This window comes from Mastigoproctus giganteus, chromosome 14 (genome assembly GCF_048544385.1).
Source record: "Mastigoproctus giganteus isolate SK-2022 chromosome 14, ASM4854438v1, whole genome shotgun sequence".
In the NCBI taxonomy this organism is placed as follows: Eukaryota; Metazoa; Arthropoda; class Arachnida; order Uropygi; family Thelyphonidae; genus Mastigoproctus; species Mastigoproctus giganteus.
This window is the reverse complement of record NC_143588.1, coordinates 19,813,455-19,839,757: the sequence shown is the minus strand read 5'-3', so window position 1 is coordinate 19,839,757 and position 26,303 is coordinate 19,813,455. Positions and strand designations below refer to the sequence as shown.

The following is a 26,303-nucleotide window of genomic DNA, read 5'->3' as shown; positions in this document are numbered from 1 at the left end:
ACGTACTTTTCTTTTTTTCTTTTTTTTACCGTTGTTTGGTGCAGTTCATAGTTACGAGTTGGCAACCGTAACCCTGCTTACAGGATTGAACTACAAACTTTTTTAACATTATAGAGTCACATGGTAAGTTACTCTACCCTGTGTCGTGTTAATCATTACAGTATTAGTATAGTAGCCATAACATGGACTTCTGCAACACGCTTCGTGACAGCGAAATCGATTTCATTCTGTTCTTATGAGACTGGTCAGGTGTTCAGTGTATCATCGTCTTTCATGCGCAAACTCGAAGGCTATAGATTTGAGTACAACGCAACGTGATGTTAGGTGCCAATCGTGACTTTTTGTTTAACAGCGATGTTTTTTTAGCTTTCAGAGGGGTAGTTGTATCAATCGTTATTCGTGTTTTCTGATCAGAACTGTATTACAAGTACTCGTGAGCTCATTCGAGTGTTGTTACTAAAATTTTGGATTCCAATTCTACAGGGAGAGCTTTCCAATGTTAATGTGGGTGTTATAGCTTGAATAGGAATCACCCGTAAGTGAACATTTAAAACATTTTCATAATGAGTGAATTACCCCGCCCTAGCCACTTGTTCGAGGTGGTGTCGCCTTTGCTTATAAATAACTTAGACTATTTTAGAAAGGATTATGGCTCGTATTCGCCGAAATATGTTGATACATTAAATCTCATTTTAGAAAATATTCAGTGGATTGAGCTACACATAGACGGACTGAAACGAATTGTTCATAATTTTGATTTTGACGAATATACACGAGGGAATGGTTATCGTAGTTTTATTAAAATAACCGAGAGCTATTTCGAGAGTTGTATCAGTTTGTTCACTGCAATTATTAATGCACGCTCTTCGTCTTTTTTCAGAGCAGAACGCTATTACAAGGATTTGTCAGCTCATTTAAGTGTTGTTGACGGACTGAAAGGAGGTCTTCAAAGTTTAATGAAAATTTTGGATTCAAATGCTACAGGAGAACTCTTTGATGTTAACGTTTGTGTTACAGCTGAAGAAATCTTAGGAGAATTCGCAGCTCTTGATCAAACAGGATTCTATGGCCGTTGCCATGGGTTCTATGTAAGTAAACCAAATTTTATAAAGCTGCTGCTTTATAAAATAAAACAAAACCTTTATTTTATGATATTTTATAATATTTGTGCCCCAATTTTTGAATAAATATGATATTTTTCAAACTGTTAATACTGCTACTGCACACATCAAGCAGTAATAGTTATTTCAGGGTGTGGAAGACTGTGCCAAGGGAAAATTAAAATTGGAAAGGGGGCAATCACCCAGGGAAAAGATAATATCTGATACTTTCGGATTTAGTATTTTCGTGACCTTAAGTGGAAATACTATGGAATATGCAGAGATGTAGTTCTCTGTAATTTCCTGCTTTACCCCAATTCAGAGTTATCATGTGATTTGAGATGAGATGTGAGTCAGTAGTCTAATCAATTTGGGGGTAAATTGATCTGGAGGCAGAGGTGGAACAGGAATTAAGCTTGCTTTCTTGTATCATGTGCCTTTGCTAATGCTGTGCCTTTGCTAAATGCTATTGCATCCCCCATTCCAAGAAAGTTTCTTGGAATGGGGGATGCAATATAACAGTGATAGTAGGGGTAGAATTTTTCTGAGCCAGTTCTGTGCTTTTAACAGGAGAGACTACTTCTACAAGGATAGGATACACTTAAGGGTGCAAGAATATTTGCTGATGCTATCGAGGCAGTGTTAGGTGGGTCAGAAAACTGCTTGCTTGGGGGGGAATGCATGGACTCATAATAAAGATTGAGAAATTTTTGGCAAAGGATTCAAAGAAAAACAGCAAAGAGTTCTTTACATGTGTAAATTCTAGGAGGAAAGGGATGAATCAGATTTGTACCCTGGATATTGATGGTTCAGTTGTTGATGATCCTGCTCAGGTGGCTAACACAAACTAAATGAGTATTTTACATCTACATTCACACATGAGGAGTTAATGGGAGAACTGAACTAAACGGGTAGGGAAATGCCAGAACTGAACTAAACTCTGGCAGTGAGCTGGATGATTTTGTAATGACTGAGAGGAAAGTGGAGGAGAAATTGTTGAAGATAAACATAAAAAAGGCACCTGGGGTGGATGGGATCTATCCAGTTATATTAAAGGAGGCAGCAAAGGAAGTAAATTAACCCTTAGCCATAATTATGAGAGCTTCCTTGGACTCAGGGGAGGTACCCATTGATTGCAGATGTGCAAATATGACCCCAAATCCCAAAGGAGGATCAAAGGGCAACACAAGTAATTATAGACCTGTTAGTTTAACTTCTGTTCCAGGGAAATTAATGGAGGCACTGGTTAAAGAAGCACTGCAGGATCATCTATAAGAGACTTCAGTTATTGCTTGGACACAGCATAGGTTTGTTAAGGGGAAGTCTTGTCTGACCAATTTGATTGGATACTATGATGTGGTCACAAAGGAACAGGATGCAGGGAATAACTTTGATATCAAAAATTTGGATCTTAGAAAGGCTTTTGATACTGTTGCACATGGAAAACTGCTGCACAAATAGGAGGAGTTGTGGCATTGGAGGCAAATTGCTGGTATGGATAAAGGGAAGGTTGAGTAGGAGAAGACAGAGTGGTAATCAATGGACACTGCTCTTCATGGACTAATGTTATTAGTGGAGTCCGTCAGGGTTCAGTGTTGGGTCCATTGTTGTTTTCTGTATTTATAAATGATATTGATGATGGTATATCAGGCTTAATGTCCAAGTTTCCAGACAATACAAAGGTTGGCAGGGTTGTTAAGTATGCTGCTGCAACAGGATCTAGAAAAGTTGAGCAGATAGGCTGAGAGGTGGCAAATGAAGTTTAACATTGACAAATGTAAAGTACTACATATGGGAAGAAGTATCAACTCTGTGGTACTACACTGAAAGTGGTAGAGAATGAAAAGGACCTGAGGGTAATTGTGCAGGCAGATGTGAAGTTATCTGAGCAGTGGAGATGGTCTGCAAGAGTAGCTCATGGTCAATGATATACAGGAATTTTTCTAGCAGGGATAAGGAGGTGATTATCTCCTTGGATGAGGGAATATATTTAGGCAACACCTTGAGTACTGTATACAGGTCTAGAGGCCTCATTTTAAGAAGGATGTAGAGCTGCTGAAACGAGTACAGAGAAGGGCAACAAGATTAGTGAATGGAACGATGGGTTGCTCTAACGGAGAAAGGCTTAAGTTTTGCAGATTACAGTGTCTGGAGACTAGGCACTTGCGAGGTGATCTGATTGAGGTGTATAAGGCTCAATGCTGATGGGATTCTTCCTCTTGCTCAGAATAATCACCTGAGAAGGCATAAATTCAAATTGAGTAAACACAGTTGTAGTCTAGATGTGCGGAAGTTTGCTTTTACCCAGCAGGTAGTTGATTGGTGGAACAGACTTCCACCTTTTGTTGTGGAAGTTGATAGCCTAATTAAATATAAGGCTGAGCTGGAGGGGTAAAATGGGAGCTGTTTTTTTTTTTTTTTGTGTTTTTGGCTGATGCTGCCTAACCTTGCTTTTTCACATCGTGTGCCTTTACTAATGCTAATGGAACAAATAAATAAATGGGCCATGTTAGGTTAGCTAAGAATAGGAACAGATGCATGTTTACTTGTGTGTACGCCAGTGCTAGGAATTTGGTTAATAAATTTGGTGAATTTGAGTTGTTGGTCAAAAGATCAAAGACAGATATTTGGAAATCAGAGAAGTGGTGACATGCAGATATAAGGAACACAGAAATGGAATTTGGGGAGTGCCAGGAAGGATAGGAAGGGAGGAGGAGCTATGGTATTAGTTAAGAAACATAAAACCCAAGGAAGTACATCGAGTCGACATGGGGGACAGGGCAGTGTCGAGTCAGTTTGGTGTGACATAAGCACTGGGAAAGCAAAATTGAGAGTAAGTGGGGTACAGGCCTAATGACTCCGATGAGTATAATAAACTACTGTACAGAAAAATAGTGGGCCAGTAAATCAGTGTCTTATAATGGGGTATTTTAACTTCCCACATATTGACTGGAATTTGTGGGTTGGTCACTCACACTCTAGCAAGGCTTTTGTAGATTTATTTGATGATTGTTTTCTAAAGCAGCATGTTCAGGAGGCAACTAGAGGGAGTAATGCAGCTGATAATCATGATATGATTATCAGCTGTAATTCTTTATGCATTAAGAATCTGCAGATAAACAAACCACCAATTGGCAGTGATTACAGTGTGCTGAAGTGGGATTTACTCAGAGGTAAATACCATCATGGGTAAATGGAAGGGTTTTTGCTTTCATAAAGGTGACTATTGTGGTCTGAGACAGTGTTTAAATTCTATTCGGTGGGACCAACTGATAATGTTACCATTATCAGTTGGGATAAATGGGAAGCATTCAAAGAATTAATCTTGGAAGCTACTAGGCTTTTCATATCAACTAAGAAATATTTTGTTAAAGTTTAGGCCTAAATGGATGTCAAATGAACTAATGAGACATGTGGCAGAGAAGAAAAATGCATGGGATACATATAAATTAACAGGTGACACGGACGCCTGTAGTAGATATGCTAGTCTGTAACCAAGTCACAAAGGAGATTAGGCAAGCAAATGCAGATTATGAGAAATCTTTGGCAAAGGATGCAAAGAAAACCAGCAGAGTTCTTTACATATGTAAAATGTAGAAGGAAGGGGATGAATCAGATTGGTCCACTTGATATCGATGGTTTAACTGTTGATGATTCTGCAGAGGTAGCTAACAAACTAATTGAGTATTTTGCCTAAATACTCAATTAGTTTGTTAGCATCTACATTCACACATGAGGAGTTATTCACAGAGGGGAATGCCAGAGGTGTATTAAACTCTGGCAGTAAACTAGATGATTTTGTAATAACTGAGAGCAAAGTAGAAGAGAAATTGTTGAAGATAAATGTAACAAGGCACCTGGGGTGTTATCTATCTAGTTATATTAAAGGAGGCAGCAAAGGAAGTAAGCAAACCCTTCGCAATAATTATGAGAGCTTCCTTGGACTCGGGGATGTACCCATGGACTGGAGATGTGTAAATGTGACCCCAGTTTACAAAGGAGAAGCCTTGACATAGCCATTTGTCAATCTGAATAGGGTGCCTAACCCAATTCAACTTTAAATCCTACCCCCTGACAGGGGGAGGACTCCTTGCCAGGGAAACCGAGGGCCCAGACCTGGGGGCCCCCACTTTATTGTTTCATTTCCTTTTGCTGTTCCCTTTTATCATCTGGTGTGGCATGGGCCTGCCTCACAGATTTTCTGCGGTCATCTTCACTATCATTCCCATATTTCTGCTTTTTCCTCCCCAGTCTTCATTCTCTCCCCACTCTACCTATACATAAGTGGATGCCCCACATCAAAATTGAACCGTGCTCACTAGCATTTGGCTTTCCAATTCTATCGTTATCCCGTGTTTTTTTTTTTTTTTTTTTTTAAATGCTCTAACTACTGAAATCTCAGGAAATTGGTGGCAGGGCCTGCCAGAGTAAAACTTAGAAATATTGGTGTACCTGGTCTGCCTCTGCAGGACTTAGTGTGGGCAAAGTTGGATCCAACAGGTGTCCAACGGCTAAATGGCCAGATGAACAATGGTACACAAAACTACACATACAATATCCACACACTTAAATCTCTGGCCTCAACGGGGTTTTTTTCACATGAGAATGTACACTACATGGAGATGGGGAAACCCCTGGTGCTGTTTGATACAAACACACTTTACACTTTATCATACAGACCACATTTACACTTTTTGAACTCTTTTTAGTCTTTTTACACTTTTTAGCCTTCAAAGAGTACTGTGAGACACAGAGTACACAATGCAGAGATAGGGGAACCTCTGGGGGCACTTTATCATACAGATCGATAGTTGTCTCCAGGTGCTAGGGAAAATATACGAAAGCCTAATTTACAATAGGATATCTGTGTATTATAGAGAAGCAGGCTTTCACTGAAATCAGTGATTTTAAGTAAGGTAACTCTACCAAGGATGGCATGCACTGCCTACTGACAACGCTAAAAACTACAGTGTAAAAATACGTTGTCAATTTCCCACCCACAAGGCAGGATGGGCATCAGGTCCTGGGGGCCCTCCTCTGTTCCCCTTTCAGCCGGGTGGCTACCTTCACTCTCCCCCCCTTTGGGGAATAAACCCCCACTTCCTGTGTCTCCACTACTATCTTCTACTTTTTTTTTTACTGCATTCTCCCTGTTTGTAGCCTTTGCTACTACAGGGTTTGCCCTGCAGTGCTTCACACTCCCTACTGCCTGGCCCACCTCCTCGTGGCATTGGGCAGTAAACTAGAGGTTTTTGTGTGAAAACACAGGACTTTATGCTAAGAAGCTGGATGAACAACACAACCCCAACTAATACTACATGAACACTCACCAGCCTACATAAATATGGCCTTCACAGAGTTTTGTATACATTACGTTGGCTGATGTGGAGTTGGTGAAAACTCCCTGAGCCACATTATAAACAACACTATAAACTATGTTCTAATTGCTCTGAGCAAAAATCCAACTATGCCATTGTTCCCGTGCTGCTTCCTCCAAAAACTTCCTGAAAATTTTCCTGCCTTAAGAGTTACCTAAGTAACAGGTCACCACAGCCTTCTCTAACAGGTCACTCTGTCACCACAGCCTTCAACCAGACTACTCACCCTGTCACCAGAGTTGCCCACAGGGTTTGGTCCTTGGATCATTCCTTTGGTCAGTTGTTCTGGATGAATTCCTTGCCATGGATCTTGGGCAGGTTGGGTGCTTAGAATTTGCTGACAAACTTGTCATCACCATTCGGACAGGCACTGGATGCCTCCATGAAGATCGGGCTAGCACTGCTATTGGCCTCCTCTCCAACTGAATTCAGGAATGCAAACTCTCCATAGTAGCAGACACAGCCAAGGCCATTTTTGCATCCCCCTGGTATTAAGATTGGTGGCACCACCATTCATTTAGTCACTGAGGTGACTAAATGAATGGTGGTGGATTCCAAATATCTTGGAATTAATATTGACAGCAACCTCACTTTTACTCCACACCTCCAATATCTTGGAACAAAGATTAGAAAATCCACTGCCTTGGTGAAAAGGATCATGTGCAAAGACTGGGGCCTCTGTTGTCATTCCCTCACCCTGCTCTACAAGGCAGTTTTTTTGCCTATTATTTGGTTATGCTGCAGGTACCTGTGCTTAGAGGGCAACGCTTGTCAGGCATTCAAAGAAGCTACAATCAATACAATGTACCGTGCTCCTTACCATCTCTGGAGAATGCTGTACTGTTAGTACTCCTGCCCTTCAGGTCTTGGTGGGCTTCCTTCTGGAGGTCATCCAAAGAAGGCTATCCTACTGCCTTAAGAAAAATATTCCAACTACTATCCTAAATCACAATGTGAACCTGGCAATTGACCTGCAAATTGAAAAAAGAAACATTTCAAATCACTTTTATCAGATCTGGCAAGAACATTGGGATTCCACTCCTAAAGGTCTTGTCACAAAGAGATTCATTCCCCAAATAACCTTCACCAGCCCTTAGCCTCTGCCCTGGTTTGCCCCTGGTCTCTTTAGCTCTTTCATTCTCACTGGCCATGGCTCCCTAAATACCAAACTTGCTGAACCTGGCATCATTGAAGATCCTCACTACTCCTGTGGGCTCCCAGAAAGCTGGGAGCATATATTGTATCACTGCCCAAACTATGAAGACTCCAGAGCGTATCCTACTGCATTCATGAAAGGACTTCCATCTGGACAACAGCACTTATTCTCCGCTGATGAGGGCAGTTTCATCGCACTCTCACAGGTTACCCAGGAAGTGAACAACCTGAGAATCCAGGCCAACTTGATTCCAGCTCAATCTGAAGATTAATACCAAAACTCGCAGACTTGACTATATAATCATCTAATTCACACAGGGTAGAGCTCTGCCTGTATACTTTGTTGTGGGACAGGTGGAACTGTCATCTTTAGATGGCCCACACCATTATGGCATGCACCCTAGTTTTGTAATCTTTTATCCTTTCCCTTGGCCTGGGTGGGCTTCCCAATCCAGCGAAATCCAAACTCTCCACCCCTGCCTACCTCACTCATCTGGAAGATGTGTTCTTTCTTCGTCTTACCTCTCTTTACTTCCCACTCTCAAACTATCTCACACTTTAATTTCCATTTTTTAATTTTTTTTAGGCACCCCTAAAAAGCTCAGGCAACTCTGGGGGTTACCTAGCCAGAGTTCTTTCCCTCTACTGCACTCCCTACCTCCACAGGGTTGGTGATGGGCAATGTGAGTCCCACAAGGGAGACCCCGGATGCCCCGGACAATAAAACACTAAGTCATTTTTCTAAAGAATTCCAGAACTATAAATTCATATTTTTATAAATTGTAAAGGTTATAAATTCAAATTACAGGGCTTTAGGTTTAGATTAGATTGTAGGAAGTTTTCTTTTAGCCAGCGAGTTGTTGACCTCGCAGGTAGTAGTGGCTGACAGTTTGAATAAATTCAAAGGTCAGCTGGATAGTTAGCTGGTGTTGTTTTCTTATCTACTTGTTTTTTTTTTTTTTTTAAGCAAAGGCCTATGGCTTCCTTGGCTTGTACGATGAAGACTGTTACTATGATGATCTATGATGATCCCCATCTCTAGAAGATAATGTTCAATAAATCATCTATAGGCCACTATGGGCTTTCCTTCCTGCCTGCCTGTTTACACTGTTCAGAAGACTTCATATTTTCCAGTATTATCTTCTTCCGCTGTTTTTAATTTAAATCACCAATGTATAATTTATTTGTGGATTGCTATTGCCCAAGTGTAAGTCCTTGCATTTAGAAGCATTAAAATATAGCTGCCACTTCTGTGGTCATCTTTGAAATCTGTTCAAGTCATCCTAAAGGAGCACTGCTTGGAACTAAAAATTATTGACTCTGACAATCTTTGGCATCGGCAAATTTTGTCATCTCACCATCTTTCTCTTCATCAATGTCATTTATGAAAATGAGAAACAGTGGTCCAGGAAGCAGTCCTTGAGTGACTCACTTCTGATGTTATGCCAATCTGAAAAATATCCATTAATCATGACCTTCTGCCTTGCAGCCACCCAACAGTCCATTTTAGAATCTTACCAGTAATCCCAATCTGTTCAAGCTTATAGAGTAACCTCTTGGGAGGGACCAAGTTAAATGGTTTGCTAAAATCCAAATTAACTATATTGGAACTGTGTTAGAATAGCATGTCCTTCAGTATGCCAAATATACCTATGTCCCTAGATTGCACTCTTAATCATTGTAAGATTTTTCCACTGAAGTCAGACACTGATACATTGCCACTTCTCCAATCCAAAGGAATCTCAAACGTTTTTCTAATAAATAATCATCTGTAATTGTAACATAACTAATTTCATATGGCTGAGCCTCACTCACACAGCCTATTCTCTGCATGAAGTGTCTTTGTTCAGTAAAGCTCGTTTTACTGCTTTTACCCATCTGACTGAGCCATATACACTCAGTCAGATTTTAAATGACAATGACAATGTGTCAGCAATTTTTAAAATTTATTAATATATATACACTCATATGAAATATACAATTTGCTTTTATCATTGTTCTGATTTTATTTATGAACAAGTGCATTATGAAAAGTGCATATATTTTATATATGCACTTTTCAACGAAGTAACCTTTTTTTAAAAGTTACCAGTCTTATCTTTTTTGAATTTTAACCTTTTCATGGCGCACTATAACCTTGCTGTTTTTGCGCCACAAAAATCAAAATCAAATCAAAATCTTCAGTAAAGACTGATACAAAGTACCTATTCAATTCGTCCACAATTTCAGCTGTGTTATCCAAGACTGTCTTACACCCAGTGCTGAAGTGTTCAATCTGATTAGTTTGCTTTGCTGTATTCACACACATGAAAAATTCCTTGTCCCCATTCTTTGCTCTCTTAGCCAGTACTTTCTCATACACAGCCTTGGGCCTCCCTGTTATTTGTTTTACTATTACAAATCAACTTTTATCTGTTGTAGGCTTTAATACTTTTCGTCACTCTGTAACCATTCCATGCTATCTTTTTCTGCTCTATTTCACCAGCCATATCTGCAGTAATCCATTTTGGCATCCTCCTCCTGCAGTATTTTCTTAAAGGTATGTATGCTTTCATGGCTTCTGTGATTTTTGCTTTAAAAATATTCTGTAATTCTAATGTATTCACCATCTCTCAACAATCTGCCCAGTTCACAGATGCCATGTGGCACCTTAAACTGTTCAAGTCCTCTCTTCTGAAGTTAAAACCTGTGCCTTTATCTTTTACTAATGCAACATTTTTTTTTTCATCTTCCATCTGATGATTGCACGATCACTTCCTGACAGTGGTTCCTGTACTTTAAGCCTTGTGTGTTATCTGATTTGTTAGTAATGATGAGCTCAAGAATATTCTTGCCCCTAGTACATTCTGTAACATTCTGGTACAAATAATACTCATCTAATTTATTTAAAAAAGTTTTTCCCCATGGTGAGTTTCCCTTCTGCTTATTCCAGTCAATCTGGGGCCAATTAACGCATCCATAAGTGGCAACTGGAAAAATTAACGAATCAGTGATTCTCAGTTTCATCTTTATGGGCAGATCTTGATCTCTCCATAATTTTGTCAGATCAGAGACCAACTTTTTAGCAATTTTAGCCTGTCTTCTCTTTACATCATTTGAGCAGTCACTATTTTTATTTATTCTTGACCCTAAGTAATCAAATTCATAAGCTTCTTCTTAAAGGTATGTATGCTTTACTGCTTTTACCCATCTGACTGAGCCATATACACTCAGTCATATACTTCAGTCCTCCAATCTTGCTCATTAACCTTCACTTTACCAGAACCGAGATTATCACCAATCACCATAATTTTATTTTTACTCATATTTCAGAAACAATCCTTTTTTCTTATTTGCTTCACATACTCTCCTCAGAGTTTCTTTTAGAATTGCAAATTAGCACAGTATCATCTGCATAATGAAGGTTTATCTTCAGTCCTCCAATTTTGATGCCCCTCACTAAATCTTCCATAGCTTCACGCATGATATTTTTGGCCTACAGATTAAATAGGTGAGGTGACAAAATACAGCCCTGCCTGACACCATTACCTATTTTGAAAAAGTCCATGTTTCCCATGTTGGTTCTCACAGTTCCTTCTTGTTCCTGGTACAGTAGCTTAATCAGCTGAATTATGTGGTTTGGGAATTCCATATTAGTCATTGTTTCTCGCATTGAACACAATCAAATGCTTTTGAATGATCTGTAAAACACGAAAAGACTAGAACATTGTATTCTTTTCATTTTTCAATAATCAGTCATAGACTTATGATCTGATCTCTAGTTCTTCTGTCCCTTCTTGATATTCTTGGTTTTCTTGATATTCTGTTTAATATGATTTTAAGACGAGCTAGGGTCATAGAGATTAGGCTCATAGTCCAGTAATTTGAGCAAATTTTCAGATCTCCTTTTTTTTGGTAAAGGGAATGAAAATTGATTTGGTCCAATCTGATTGCCACCATCCTGTTTCCCAAATCTTTACAATCATTTTATGAAAAAACTCGGTGCCCTTCACACCTTTAATCAATTCCACTGGGATTTCATCAATTCCAGGTTACTTGCCACATGTCAATTCTCTGACTTTTCCGAATTCTTCCTTCAGTGGAACTGGTTCAAGATCACACTCTTGAAAAGGAGGTGGCAGATCATGCTGATGTTCATCAGCATGATCAGCAGATCATGCTGATCATCATCGTTCAGGATGGAACTGTTTCATGTGCAATTTTTAAATTTACGGATGATACAAAGGTTGGCAATGAGGTTATAACATTAATTGCACTGTGCTGCTTCATCAAGATCTAGATGTGCTAGGCTGATGGACTGAAAAATGACAGTTGGGATGTAAAATTGATAAATGTGAGGTACTGTATTTGAGAATTGGTAATTCTGCAATGATATGTCACTTGGATAACACCAAACACACAGTGTGGAATAGATAATGAAACAGATAATGAAAAAGACAGTGGTACGGTCTGGCATGAAAATTTCTGTGTGCTATAGACTGTTGCTAGAAGAGATTATGTTCTGTCACTAATATGTAGAAACTTATTGACTAGGAACAAAGTGGTGGAACACAAGAACACAAAGAACACTAGGAACACAAGAAAGGCACCCGGGGTGGATGGGATCTATCCAGTTATATTAAAGGAGGCAGCAAAGGAAGTAAGCAAACCCTTAGCCATAATTATGAGAGCTTCCTTGGACTCAGGGGAGGTACCCATAGACTGGAAATGTGCAAATGTGACCCCAATTCACAAAGGAGGATCAAAGGCTGACACAAGTAATTATAGACCTGTGAGCTTAACTTCTGTTCCAGGAAAATTAATGGAGGCACTGGTTAAAGAAGCACTGCAGGATCATTTAGACAAGACTTCAGTTATAGCTCAGACACAGCATGGTTTTGTTAAGGGGAGGTCTTGCCTGACCAACTTGATTGGATACTATGATGCAGTCACAAAAGAACTGGATGCAGGGAATAACTTTGATATTATATACTTGGATCTTAGAAAGGCTTTTGATACTGTTGCACATGGAAGACTGCTACACAAATTGGAGCAGTGTGACATTGGAGGCAAATTGCTGCTATGGATAAAGGGGTGGTTGAGGGGGAGAAGACAGAGAGTGGTAATCAATGGACACTGCTCATCGTGGACTGATGTTATTAGTGGAGTCCCTCAGGGCTCAGTGTTGGGTCCATTATTGTTTTCTGTATTTATAAATGATATTGATGATGGTATATCGTGCTTAATGTCCAAGTTTGCAGACGATACAAAGGTTGACAGGGTTGTCAAGGACACTACTGACACTATGCTGCTGCAACAGGATCTGGAAAGGTTGAGCAGATGGGCTGAGAGGTGGCAAATGAAGTTTAACATTGACAAATGTAAAGTACTACACATGGGAAACAGCAACCCCAGAGCAACGTATCAACTCTGTGGTACTACACTGACAGTGGTAGAGAATGAAAGGGACTTGGGGGGTGGTTGTGCAGGCAGATATGAAGTTCTCTGAGCAGTGCAGACGGGCTGCAAGAGTAGCTCATGGAGTATTGTCAATGATATACAGGAATTTTTCCAGCAGGGATAAGGAGGTGATTATTCAATTGTATAAGGCGATGGTCAGGCCACACCTAGAGTACTGTATACAGGTCTGGAGGCCTCATTTCAAGAAGGATGTAGAGCTGCTGGAACGAGTACAGAGAAGGGCAACAAGATTAGTGAATGGAACAAAGGGGTGCTCTTACGAAGAAAGGCTTAAGTTTTGCAAATTACAGTGTCTGGAGACTAGGCACCAGCGAGGTGATCTGATAGAGGTGTATAAAGCCTTGAATGGTTTAAGCATGCTCAATGCTGATGGGATTCTTCCTCTAGCTCAGAAAAATCACCTGAGAGGGCATAAATTCAAATTGAGGAAAGACAGATGTAGGATAATGCCTCTACTAATGCTAATGCTATTGAATCTAATAGCAGCTGAGGGGAAAAAATAAAAAAAAAAAGAAGACTACCAGTATTTTGTCATGGTTTTTTTTTTTTTTGCATACTTTTACTGTGGTGTTAGGAAAGAGTGGTAGACTTTTTTTGTGATTTGATTGCTGTTTTGAAAATTGGTTGCTGGTGTGATCAAAATTGATTTAAGATACCCTTTGCAATTTATTTTATTTTTAGAATTGGAAGGAGGAGTGCTTATGATTTATTTGTGGAAAATTTATATATATTTTTATCTTATAAATATTTTGAAAGAATTGGTAATGGCTTTCTTTGTATTGTTTTTATTTGCAAGATTGATGCTTACTGAATTTTATTAAATTCTGCACTTTAAAATTTTATCATTTTCTTCTGTAGTATTCTTCTGCTATGAGAAATACTCTTCGTGGTGTTGGAATCATAATGGCATCATTCAGTGATCTTTATCAGAAATCTGGTGGTCCTCTTGCTCATGCTGCAATTTCTGTTATTAACGGAGCAAAGTATATTATGGATCCTGAATTGCGAGCAAAGCAAATAGTAAATGTTGCCCAAAATGCTTCTGTCGACTTTGTGAAAGCATTTTGGAGTCTTAGTGAAACACATTTCATGAAGGTAAGGAAGATTATTTTTAAATAAATAATATAGTAAGAAGCATATTAATGAGTGATGATGTACTTCATCAGGTTTGTAATTGCATCTTCATGCTAACATTAAGTTTATGTCCTGTTACTAACTGAACAACCATGTGTGATAACAAGGAATTCATGTTCTTCTTTATATTTACCTTTAACCAGAAGTGAAACATGAACTTTATAGTTTAAACAATTGCTGCCATGTAATTATTATTTTTTAAGAAATTAAATTTAGGTAGAATAAATAAAATTAATTACATACAGTGACTTAATCCTGTAACACTGCCAATAGTGTTCTAGGGTTAAATACCAATGAATACCCATTAATACTACTGCTTATATGATTTATGAATTGATCTGTCAAAAAAAAAAAAAAAACAGTGGAGGAATGAATAATTTTATTTGCAAAGAATATTAAAGATGGTAAATGCATATATACCTGAAACTTTCATATCATTATTACCCTGAAAGGTAGCATTTTTCTCAATGCTATTTCATATCATTAGCTTATTAGCTTGTTGCAGTGTTGATGAGTGATAATTATCCTCGGCAGTGTTCATGGGCTGATGGTGCACTTTGTAATAGAAGTAAAAAGGATTTATGGCTTTGTAAATATTGTTCTGGAAATTTTTCTGAGACGTTATTGAAAAAAATCTTTTTATCTTTAAAAGTTGCAAAACTTAAATATGATGATAAAATTTCCAACATACAGTAACACTATCAATATGTAAAATTGATGATGCACCACTTGGAAAGAAAAAGAATAGTAACAAAATATGATCATATCGTTTATAGACTTTTTGCTGTTTTATTTACTTAACTGTCATATTATGTCATACTCTATAAGTAGCTTTATTGTCCTAGTCACACTTGTTATATTTAGTTTTAATTTAGCTAGCGATTTTTGTAGGTTATTACTTAATATACGTTGAACCGTTGTTTTGTTTGTTATTTGGTTTTTAAGAGCATTAGCAACTAAGGCCATATTGCTCCGGGGATATGCAGTGGTCATTCCCTGACCTTTCCGCATCCTCCGTATTTGGTGGTGACGGGCTCGAACCCCGGTGTAATCAAGAAGCGTGTGCTACGCAGTACTGCTTCTTCCCACCTGGCTAGGGAGACACCTTTGTTGCTTTGTTCGAAACTTGCCGACATTGTTATAGTATAGCATGAGTGGTAGGAGAATTCAAATTTTTAAATCTGTTCAATAGATAGCTCTAAAGTTTGGATCAATTAAGTTGCCGTTAGTTGGATAATTTTGTTATGTATTAAAATTAATTTAACTCCAAATCACTTGTTTGGCATATATTGTTGAGTTTAACTAATTTTAAACCCCTAGTTTAACTAGGGGTTTAACTAATTGAACATTTTGGTTGTTACGGTATTAAGGTGAATTCCAAACTTATTGGCACATTACGTAAAACTAGATAGCCTAATATGTATCACTGCATTTAAGAATCTATTAGATTAGTGTAGTATTGAAAATTAATTAATTAAATTTATTAATTTTAATTATTAATCAATTGTATTCGAATGGAAATCATGCCCCAGACACTACAGCAGCAAAGCAACAGGCACAAAGTAACAGGAGTGCTGTAGCTCTGGGGAGAACCAAAAAGGATGATTCTCCAACACATCACAGCGTAAAAAAAAAAAAAAAAAATGTGCAACTTGTAAAATGAAGTAGTAGTAGTAGTGGCAGGTGATACAAGAAAGCAAGTGTACGAGCTTATGCAGCATCAGCCAAAAAAAAAAAAAAAATTACACCATTCCCTCCAAATGCCTGTCCAGTTCCTGCTTAAATTTATTTAACCTATCAACTTCCACAACGACAGATGGAAGTTTGTTCCAGCAGTTAACCACCCGCTAGCTAAAGGCAAATTTCTGCACATCTATTCTACATCTGTCTTTTCTTAATTTGAATTTATGCCCCCTTAGGTTCGTAATCTGAACAAGTGGAAGGATCCCATCAGAATTCAGTGTGCTCAATCCAATCAAGGCCTTATACACCTCAATCAGATCACCGCGCAGGTGCCTAATCTCCAGCCACTGCAATTTGCAGAACTTAAGCCTCTCTTGGTAAGAGGATCCCTTCATTCCCCTCACCAATCTTGTTGCCCTTCTCTGTACATGCTCAAGTAAATCTACATCCTTCCTAAAATGAGGCCTCCAGACCTGTACGCAGTACTCAAGGCATGGCCTGACCATTGCCTTATACAGAGGGACAATCACCTCCTTTTCCCTGCTAGCAAAATTCCTATATATCATTGGCAAAATCCCATGACCTTTCCTGGCAGCCTGTCTGCATTGCTCAGAAAACTTCATATCTGACTGCACAATTACTCCCAGGTCTTTTTCATTTTCTACCACCTTAAGTGTAGTACCACACAGTTGGTACATTTCTCTGGGGTTACTTCTACCCATATGCAGTGCTTTGCATTTGTCAAGGTTAAACTTCAGTTGCCACTTCTTAGCCCATCTGCCCAAATTATCTAGATCCTGTTGCAGGATCTAGATAATCTAGATAATGGCAGTGTGGCAGTAGCACACTGCCATTACTGTCATTAACAACCCTGCCAACCTTTGTATCATCTGCAAACTTCGACAGTAAGCCTGATATACCTTCATCAATATCATTGATAAATATACAAAACAACAGTGGACCCAACACCGAACCCTGTGGGACTCCACTAATAACATTAGTGCACGAAGAGCAGCACCCATTGATTACCACCCTCTGTCTTCTCCCACTTAACCATCCACTGAATCCATTGTAGCAACTTACCCTTAATACCATTCTGCTCTAATTTGTACAATAGTCTTCCATGCGCAACAGTGCCAAAAGCTTTCCTGAAATCCAAATATATGATATGAAAATTATTTTTTGCATCCTGTTCCTTTGTAACCACATCATAATATCCTATCAAATTTGTCAGACAAGACTTTCCCTATACAAACCCATGCTGTGTCTGAATTATTGCTGCAGTCTTGTCTAGATGATCCTGCAATGCATCTTTAACCAGTGACTCCATTATTTTACCCGGAACAGAAGTTAAACTAACTGGTCTGTAATTACTTGTCACCCTTCAGTACCCCTTTGTGAATTGGGGATACATTTGCACATCTCCAGTCCATGGGAACCTCCCCTGAGTCCAAAGATGCTCTCATAATTATGGCTAAGTGTTTGCTTAGTTGCTTTGCTGCCTCCTTTAATATAACTGGATAGATCCCATCCACCCCAGGTGCTTTTCTTATGTTTAACTTCAACAATTTCTCCTCCACTTTGCTCTCAGTTATTACAAAATCATTACGTATCCTGCTACAATTTGATAACCTTCTGCCATTTTCAAACCTTAATAATTCCTCATGTGTGAATGTAGATGCAAAATACTCATTCAGTTTGTTTGCTATCTGAGCAGGATCATCAACAGTCGAACCATCGCTGTCAAGTGGACCAGTCAGATTCATCCCCTTCCTTTTAGAGTTTATATAAGTAAAGAAATCCTTGCTGTTTTTCTTAGCATCTTTTGCCAAGGATTTCTCGTAATCTGCCTTCGCCTGCCTAACCTCATTTGTGACCTGATTACAGACTAGCTTATATCTGCCATAGGCTTCTGAGTCACTTGATAATTTATATGCATCCCATGCATTTTCCTTCTCTGTTACGAGCCTCATTAGTTCATTAGATAACCACATAGGCCTAAACCTTGAACAATATTTCTTAATAGGTATGAAACTTTTAGTAGCATCCACGATTAATTCCTTGAATGCTTCCCACTTAGAATTTACTGTTGGTAACATCGTCAGTTGATCCCACTGTACAGAATTTAAAAACTTTCTGAGACCACTGTACTCACCTTTACGGAAGCAAAAACCCTTTCCTTTACCCCTGATGGTAATTAAATCTTTAAGTAAATCCCACGTCAGTACACTGTGATCACTGCCACCTAGTGGTTCCTTTTTCTGCAAATTCTTAATACACGAATGATCACTGCTGATAACCAGATCAAGAGTATTACTCTCTCTGGTTGCCTCTCAAACATGGTGCTGCAGAAAATGTTTATGGACTTTTTGGAGCAGGACAAGACTTAGCTAAGGAAGATTTTTTTGTGTGTACTAGGTGTAGTGTCAAGCAATTAGGCCCCAACTCAGCAATCTGATGGGTGTCTAAGAGAGTTTGTAGAATCAGGTAGATGCTCTCAAAGGTGTTAGTGGGGGAACCTTCAATCTATCAGCTGCCCAACTAAGGATATCAGTGAGTGGTGGGAGTCATTATCGAATAAAAAAATGCATGGGCTCTGTTAGAGTAACCGAGAGTAAGAACAAGTGCAATGTATACTTGCATGTACACCAATGCTGGGAGTATAGTAAATAAATTTAATAATTTGAAATGCTGATCGAGACATCAAAGGCAGATATTGTTGGGATATCAGAGAAATGGTGTCACACAGATATAAGCAGTACAGAATTTGAATATGGGGAGTACAATGTGTACAGAGAGGATATACAGCGCAGGGAGAGAGGAGAGGTTATGTGGTTAGTTAAGAAATACATAATCTAAGGAAGTGCATCCAGTTAACATAGATGGAGAGTGCAATGTTGAGTCAGTTTGGTGTGACATAAGCACTGGAAAAGCAAAAATGAGAGGAGGAGTGTGTTATAGACCTAATGTTTCTGATATGTACAATGAAAAATCATACAGAGAAATAGGCCAGTAAATCAGAATGCCTTATAATGTTGGATTTTAACTTCCCAGATATTGACTGGAACTTGTGGGTTTGTCAAGTGCACACTAGCAAAACTTTTGTAGATTTATTGGATGATTGTTTTCTACAGCAGCATGCTTGAGAGGCAAACAGAGGGAGTAATACACTTAATCTGACTATCAGCAGTGATTTTTCGTGCATTAAGAATTTGCAAATAAAGGAACAACTGCGTGGCACTGATCAGTGTACTGATATGGCATTACCATTAGTAGAGACATACGATGCAGGAAAGTAAGCTTAATCAGCCAAGAAAAAAAAAAAAAAAAAACTCTCCTATTTCATCCCTCAGTTCATTCCAAATACCTGTCCAGCTCAGCTTTTAAATTTATTTAGTCTATCAACTTCCACAACAAAAGATGGAAATCTGTTCCACCAATCAAATACCCGCTGGCTAAAGGCAAACGTCCGCACATCTATCCTACGACTGTCTTTTCTCAATTTGAATTTATGCTCTCTCTCAGGTGATTATTCTGAGCAAGAGGAAGAATCCATCAGCATTGAGCACGCTCAAACCAATTCGAGACTTTATACACCTCAATCAGATCACCTCGCAGGTGCCTAGTCTCCAGACGCTGTAATCTGCAAAAACCTAAGCATTTCTTTATAAGAGAAACCCTTTGTTCTATTCACTAATCTTATTGCCCTTCTCTGTACTCATTCTAATAGCTCTACATCCTTCTTAAAAGGCCGACCGGGCTAGCCGAGTGGGTAAAGTACCTACCCTGCAACCCAAAGGTCGCGGGTTCGATTCCCGCCTCGGGCTTGGATCAAAGTACTGCATAAACCTTGGGAGGTGCAATATGGCCACAGAAGCCGATGCGCCAACAACTACCAAATCAAAAAAAAAAAAAATCCTTCTTAAAATGAGGCCTCCAGACCTGTATACAGTACTCAAGGTGTGGCTTGACAATTGCCTTATACAAGGGGATAATCACCTCCTTATCCCTGCTAGAAAAATTTGTGTATATCATTGACCAGACACCATGAGCCTCTCTTGCAGACCGTCTGCACTGCTCAGAAAACTTCATATCTGCCTACACAATTACCCCCAGGTCCTTTTTCATTCTCTACCACTGTCAGTGTAGTACCACAGAGATGATACGTTACTCTGGGGTTATTGCTTCCCATTTGTAGTACTTTCCATTTGTCAATGTAAACTAAATTTGCCCCCTCTCAGCCCATCTGCTCAACTTTTCTAGATGCTCTTGCAGCAGTATACTGTCAGTAGTGTCATTAACAACCCTGCCAACCTTCGTATTGTCGGCAAACTTGGACATTCAGCCTGATATACCATTTATAAATACAGAGAACAACAATGGACCCAACACTGAACCTGGGGGACTGCACTAATAACATTAGTTCGCGAAGAGCAGTGTCCATTGATTACCACTTTTTGTCTTCTCCAATTCAACCATCCCATAGCAGCAATTTGCCTCTAATGCTGCACTGCTATAATTTGTGCAGCGGTCTTCCATGTGCAACAGTATCAAAAGCCTTTCTAAGATCCAAATATATGATATCAAAATTATTACCTGCATCTGTTGCTTTGTGACAACATCATAGTATCCAATCAAATTGGTCAGACAAGACTTACCCTTAACAAACCCATGCTGTGTCTGAGCTATAACTGAAGTCAACAATTTCTCCTCCACTTTCCTCTCAGTTATTACAAAATCATCCAGCTCACTGCCAGAGTTTAGTTCAGTTCTGGCATTTCCCTCCCTGAATAACTCCTTATGTGTGAATGTAGATGCAATTTGCCTCCAATGCTGCACTGCTCTAATTTGTGCAGCGGTCTTCCATGTGCAACAGTATCAAAAGCCTTTCTAAGATCCAAATATAGGATATCAAAATTATTGCCTGCATCTGTTGCTTTGTGACAACATCATAGTATCCAATCAAATTGGTCAGACAAGACTTACCCTTAACAAACCCATGCTGTGTCTGAGCTATAACTGAAGTCTTGTCTAGATGATCCTTCAGTGCTTCTTTAACCAGTGACTCCATTAATTTCCCTGGAACAAAAGTTACACTAACAGGTCTATAATTACTTGTGTCGCCATTTGATCCTCCTTTGTGAATTGGGGTCACATTTGCACATCTCCAGTCCATGGGCTACCTCCCCCGAGTCCAAGGAAGCTCTCATAATTATGGCTAAGGGTTTGCTTACTTCCTTTGCTGCCTCCTTTTATATAACTGGATAGATCCCATCCACCCCAGGTGCCTTTCTTATGTTTATCTTCAACAATTTCTCCTTCACTTTCCTCTCAGTTATTACAAAATCATCCAGCTCACTGCCAGAGTTTAGTTCAGTTCTGGCATTTCCCTCCCTGAATAACTCTTTGTGTGAATGTAGATGCAAAATACTCATTTAGTTTGTTAGCCACCCGAGCAGGATCATTAACAGTTGAACCTCAATATCCAGTGGATCAATCTGATTCATCCCCTTCCTTCTAGAGTTTACATATGTAAAGAGCTCTTTGCTGTTTTTCTTTGCATCCTTTGCCAAAGATTTCTCATAACCTGCCTTTGCCTACTTAACCTCCTTTGTGACTTGGTTACAGACCAGCTTATATCTGTCGTAGGCAGATATTGCCCATTCATTTATATGTACCCCTTGCATTTTTCTTCTCTACCACATGTCTCATTAGTTTATCTGACATCCATCTAGGCCTAAACCTTGAACAATATTTCTTAGTTGATACATAAAGCTTCCAAGATTAATTCTTTGAATGTTTCGTATTTTGAATTTACTGTTTGTAACATCATCAGTTGATCCCACAATATAGAATTTAAATACTGTCTCAAACCTCCGTAGTCGCCTCTACGAAAGCAAAAACCCTTACCTTGATGTTAGTTACCACTTTGAGTAAATCCTACTTCAGCACACTGTGATCGCTGCCACCTAGTGGTTCCTTTATCTGCAGAATCTTAATGCATGAAGAATCACTAATGATATTCAGATCAAGAGTATTACTCCCTCTAGTTGCCTCCCAGTCATCCAATAAATCCACAAAAGTCTTGCTAGTGTTTGAGTGACCAACCCACAAATTCCAGTCAATATCCGGGAAATTAAAATCCCCCATTATAAGACTCTCTGATTTACTGGCCCACTCTATTTCCCTGTACAGTTTTTTTTTTTTTTTTTTTTATTACACTCATCAGAGGCATTACAACACACTCCCACTCTCAATTTTTTTTTTCCAGTGCTTATGTCACACCAAACTGACTCGACACTGCACTGTCCAGTGATGTCGACTGACTGCACTTCCTTGGATTTTGCAGTTCTTAACTAATAGCATAACCTTTCCTCCTTTCCTATCCTTTCTGTACACATTGTACTTCCCAAATTCCAGTTGTGCATTCCTTATATCTGTGTGACACCACGTCTCTAATGTCGGAACAATATCTGCCTTTGATTTTTTTGACCAACACCTCAAATTCATAAAATTTATTTGCCAATCTCCAAGCATTGGTGTACACGCAAGTATACATGCACATGTTCCTATTCTTAGCTACCCTACACAACCCATATGTTTCCTTGTGCCGCAATGACTCCCAGCAGTCTCTAAAATCCCCTGTATCTTGTTTTCCAGGCTGCTGCTCATTCCAATAGAAGCAGTGTAAGAATCACTTTTGCCTCTGCCAGCGGCTACTGTTAATCTATTAGTCCATGTATCCCTCCAAGCTAACCATTTTCTGACCCACCTAACACTGCCTCGATAGCATCAGCAAAAATGGGATTTACTTAAAGACGTAACTACCATCGGGCATAAAGGGAAGAGTTTTTGCTTTCGTAAAGGTGACTACAGTGGCTTCAGACAGTTTTTCAATTCTATACGGGACCAACTGATGAAGTTACCAACAGAATTCAAGTAATTAATCTTGGAAGCTATTACGCTTTTTATATGAACGAAGAATGCTGTTCAAGGTTTAGGCCTAAATTGATGTCAGATGAACTATTGAGACTCGTGGCAGAGAAGAAAAATGCATTTAAATTATCATGTGACATGGAAACCTAGGGTAGATATAAACTAATCTGTAATCAACTCACAAAGGAGGTTAGGCAAGCAAAGGCACTTATGAGAAATCTTTGATAAAAGAAGCAAAGACTTCTTTACCTATATAAACTCTAGAAGGAAGTGGATGAATCAGCCTGGTCCACTTGACATCGCTTGTTCGGCTTTGATGATCCTGCTCAGTTAGCTGACAAACTGAACGACTGAATGAGTTTTTTTGCATCCACATTCACACATGAGGAATTCTTTAAGGAAGTGGAAGACAAAAGCTTATTAAGCTCTAACAAGGTGCTTAATGATTTTGTAATAACTGAGAGCAAAGTGGAAGAAAATTGGTCTTCAAGTTAAACATAAGAAAGGCACCTGGGGTGGATGGGATCTATCCAGTTATACTAAGAGAGGCAGCAAAGGAAGTAAGCAAACACTTACTCATAATTATGAGAGCATCTTTGGACTCAGGGAAGGTCCCCAAATACTAGAGATGTGCTAATGTATCCCCAATTCACAAAGGAGGAGCAAAGAGTTACACAAGTAATTACAGACCTGTTAGTTTAACCTCTGTTGCCTGGAAATTAATGGAGTCACTGGTTAAATAAGCATTGCAGGATCATCTAGACAAGACTGCAGTAATAATTCAGACACAGCATGGGTTTTTAAGGGGAAGTTGTGGTCACAAAGGAACTGAATGCAAAGAATAATTTTTATATTATATACTTGGATTTCAGGAAAGCTTTTGATACCGTTGCACGTGGATGAAAGGGTGGTTGAGTGGGAGAAGAGTGGTAACCAATAGACACTGCTCTTCATGAACTAATTTTATTAGTAGAGTCCCCCCCAGGGTTTGGTGTTGGGCCCATTGTTGTTTTGTATATTTATCAGTGACATTGATGAAGGTATATCAGGCTTAATGTTCAAGTTGGCATGGTTGTTAATGACAGTAATGACAGTACGCTACTTCAACAGGATCTAGAAAAGCTGGGCAGATCGGCTGTGAAGTGGCAACTGAAGTTTAACATTGACAAAAGCAAAGTGCTGCATATGGGTAGAAGTAACCCCAGAGAAACATTCCAGCTGTGCAGTACTACACTCACAGTAGTAGTGAATGAAAAAAAAACTGGGGGGGGGGGTAATTGTGCAGTCAGATATTAAGTTCTTGAGCAGTGCTGACAGGCTGCCCGAGCAGGTTCGTGGAGTCTTGTCAATGATATACAGGAATTTTGCTAGTAGGGATAAGAATGTGATTATCCCTTTGTATAAGGCAATGGTCAGGCTGTGCCTTTTTGTGATATGGTGATATTTCTGTTTAAATGGATGCAAAAACTAAGTGTGACAGAAATTTTATGAGGCATAATATTCTACTGTTAAATCTGTTTTCCTGTTCACCGTTGTAAATTTTAGCTAATTAAAAATTAATTTATTTAAAATGTAATGAGTGTGTTCAAGAGAAGAAGGGAAAAAAGATATACTTATACAAATTTTATTTCGTTTTTTACTTCTCAGAGGTAAGTAATGTGAAGACTTATTTTGAAAAAATGAGTGATTAGAATTACATTTTTTGTGGAATGATCTTCAGCAAAGAAAAAAAGGGGAAAAAAAGAATTTTTTTTTTTTTTTTTTTTTTTTTTTTATTTGATGGTTTGCTCTTCACTTTTGCTTCAATTTCGTTTATTGCTTTTCAGCTTTTCATTCAGGGAACGTTGAAAAGCAAACCAACAAAGAAAAAATGAATGTAAATAACATAACAAAAAAAATGCAAATCTCTATCTCTACAAATGCCCTCATGTTTGTAGAGATAGAAATTTGCACTCATGCTATACAAAGGCATTTGTTCGTCAGATTTTGTCACTATGACAATGCAGTTCTAATCAGCCATGAGGAAGTGCAAATTTCTGGATTAAAATTGCTTCCAGTTGGTATATCAGTCTTGAGTACCTTTTAAAAATTATCCAAAGGGAAATATTTATAAGTTAAAATCTAGGTTTCCACTTTTGTTGTTGGTAAGTAAGTGGGGTTTCCAAAGGAATACTGGCGCCATTGTTTTTCAGTTGTCGGAAATTACATTGACAAAGTGATACAGGGTGTGAGGTCAAAATTTTCAGATGATATCAAGTTTGGTAGAGTAGTTAATAATCAGTGCGTGTTATTCAGAATAACATCAGTAGACTTCAGGGATTGCCAGAAAAGTGGCAGCTAAGTTTTAATTTAGCAAAATTCCAAGTCTTACACTTGGAGAATAGCAACCCCAAAATAACTTACACACTTAGTGAGTTTGAATTAAACAGTAGAGGAAAATGAAATTTGGGAGATGTGGTACTCAGACATGAGGTTCTCCAGGCAGTGTAGACAGGTGCAAGGAAGGCTAGTGGTGTCCTGTCGATGATTTATTGTACACACATTTGTAGAGATAGAGATTTGCAGTCACACTGTACAAAGGCATTATAAGATTGCAGTTGGCTTACTGTGTTCAAGTGTGGAGACCACACCTAAAAGATTGGGCTCTTTTAGAAAGTTTGAAAGACTTCAAACTTTCTAAAAGAGCCCAAAGGTGGGCAGTATGCCTGTTGAGATTGACCTATGAACTTTTATTGGTGCAGCAGCAGCAGCTTCAGACTTACTTGCACCATGCAGCTGATGCAATATAACAATGTTAATTGTAATCACTTTGATTTTTCTGATGAGTGCAGTGGGCTGTAAAATTTTCCCATGAAATATGGCAGTAAAGACTGACTTCCAGTCAAAATTAAAGTTACTGCTTGGAATTTTTTTAAGAGCAGCCCAGAATGGGGGATACCCTCCAAAGAGCAACAAAAGTTGAAACCTATATATCTTCTTATGCCCTTGGCAAACATTTGATACATCACTTTGCTGTTGCTGAAGCCCTCCATTGTAGCACCAGTGGTAGATAATTCAGTTCCATTCAGTAATTTACATGTTTATTCAATGTAGTAACTTCAGCCTTTGATAAATAAAAAGAAACAACCTTTCTTGAATTAGCATACTAGCCAATAAAATTACACTAAAATATGATTATCATTTCTCTCTTCCCCTCTCTCCCTCTGTGTAAACTGTGCCATGTCACTGACATAGCAATGCTAGTGACTCTCCATGATGGGAAACTAATTTGCTGTCATGTTTATCGGCATCACATATAATAATAGTCTTAATAATTTGATTTGTTGCTTTTCCTCATATGTAAAGGCTCCACTAGTCTCTGTTCTTGTGTCCCATGGTCCTATGAACTTAACTTTGAATTACTGCTACTATTAGTTGTTATCGTAATGATGCCATTTTGAAAACTTGTTTTGCCTCT

The 26,303-nt window shown here is 38.8% G+C and overlaps 1 protein-coding gene across 1 annotated transcript in view; it reads left to right on the top strand.

Moving 5' to 3' along the window:
- The first annotated feature begins 344 nt into the window (after positions 1–344).
- Hsl (hormone-sensitive lipase) overlaps positions 345–26,303 on the top strand; it is a 179,698-nt gene continuing 153,739 nt past the window's right edge. Inside the window, exons 1-2 of the mRNA XM_090388264.1 lie at positions 345–1,088; positions 13,952–14,188. Of these exons, the coding sequence (XP_090244390.1) occupies positions 564–1,088; positions 13,952–14,188 (762 nt within the window). The 5' untranslated portion in view covers positions 345–563. The remainder of the gene's footprint in view (positions 1,089–13,951; positions 14,189–26,303) is intronic.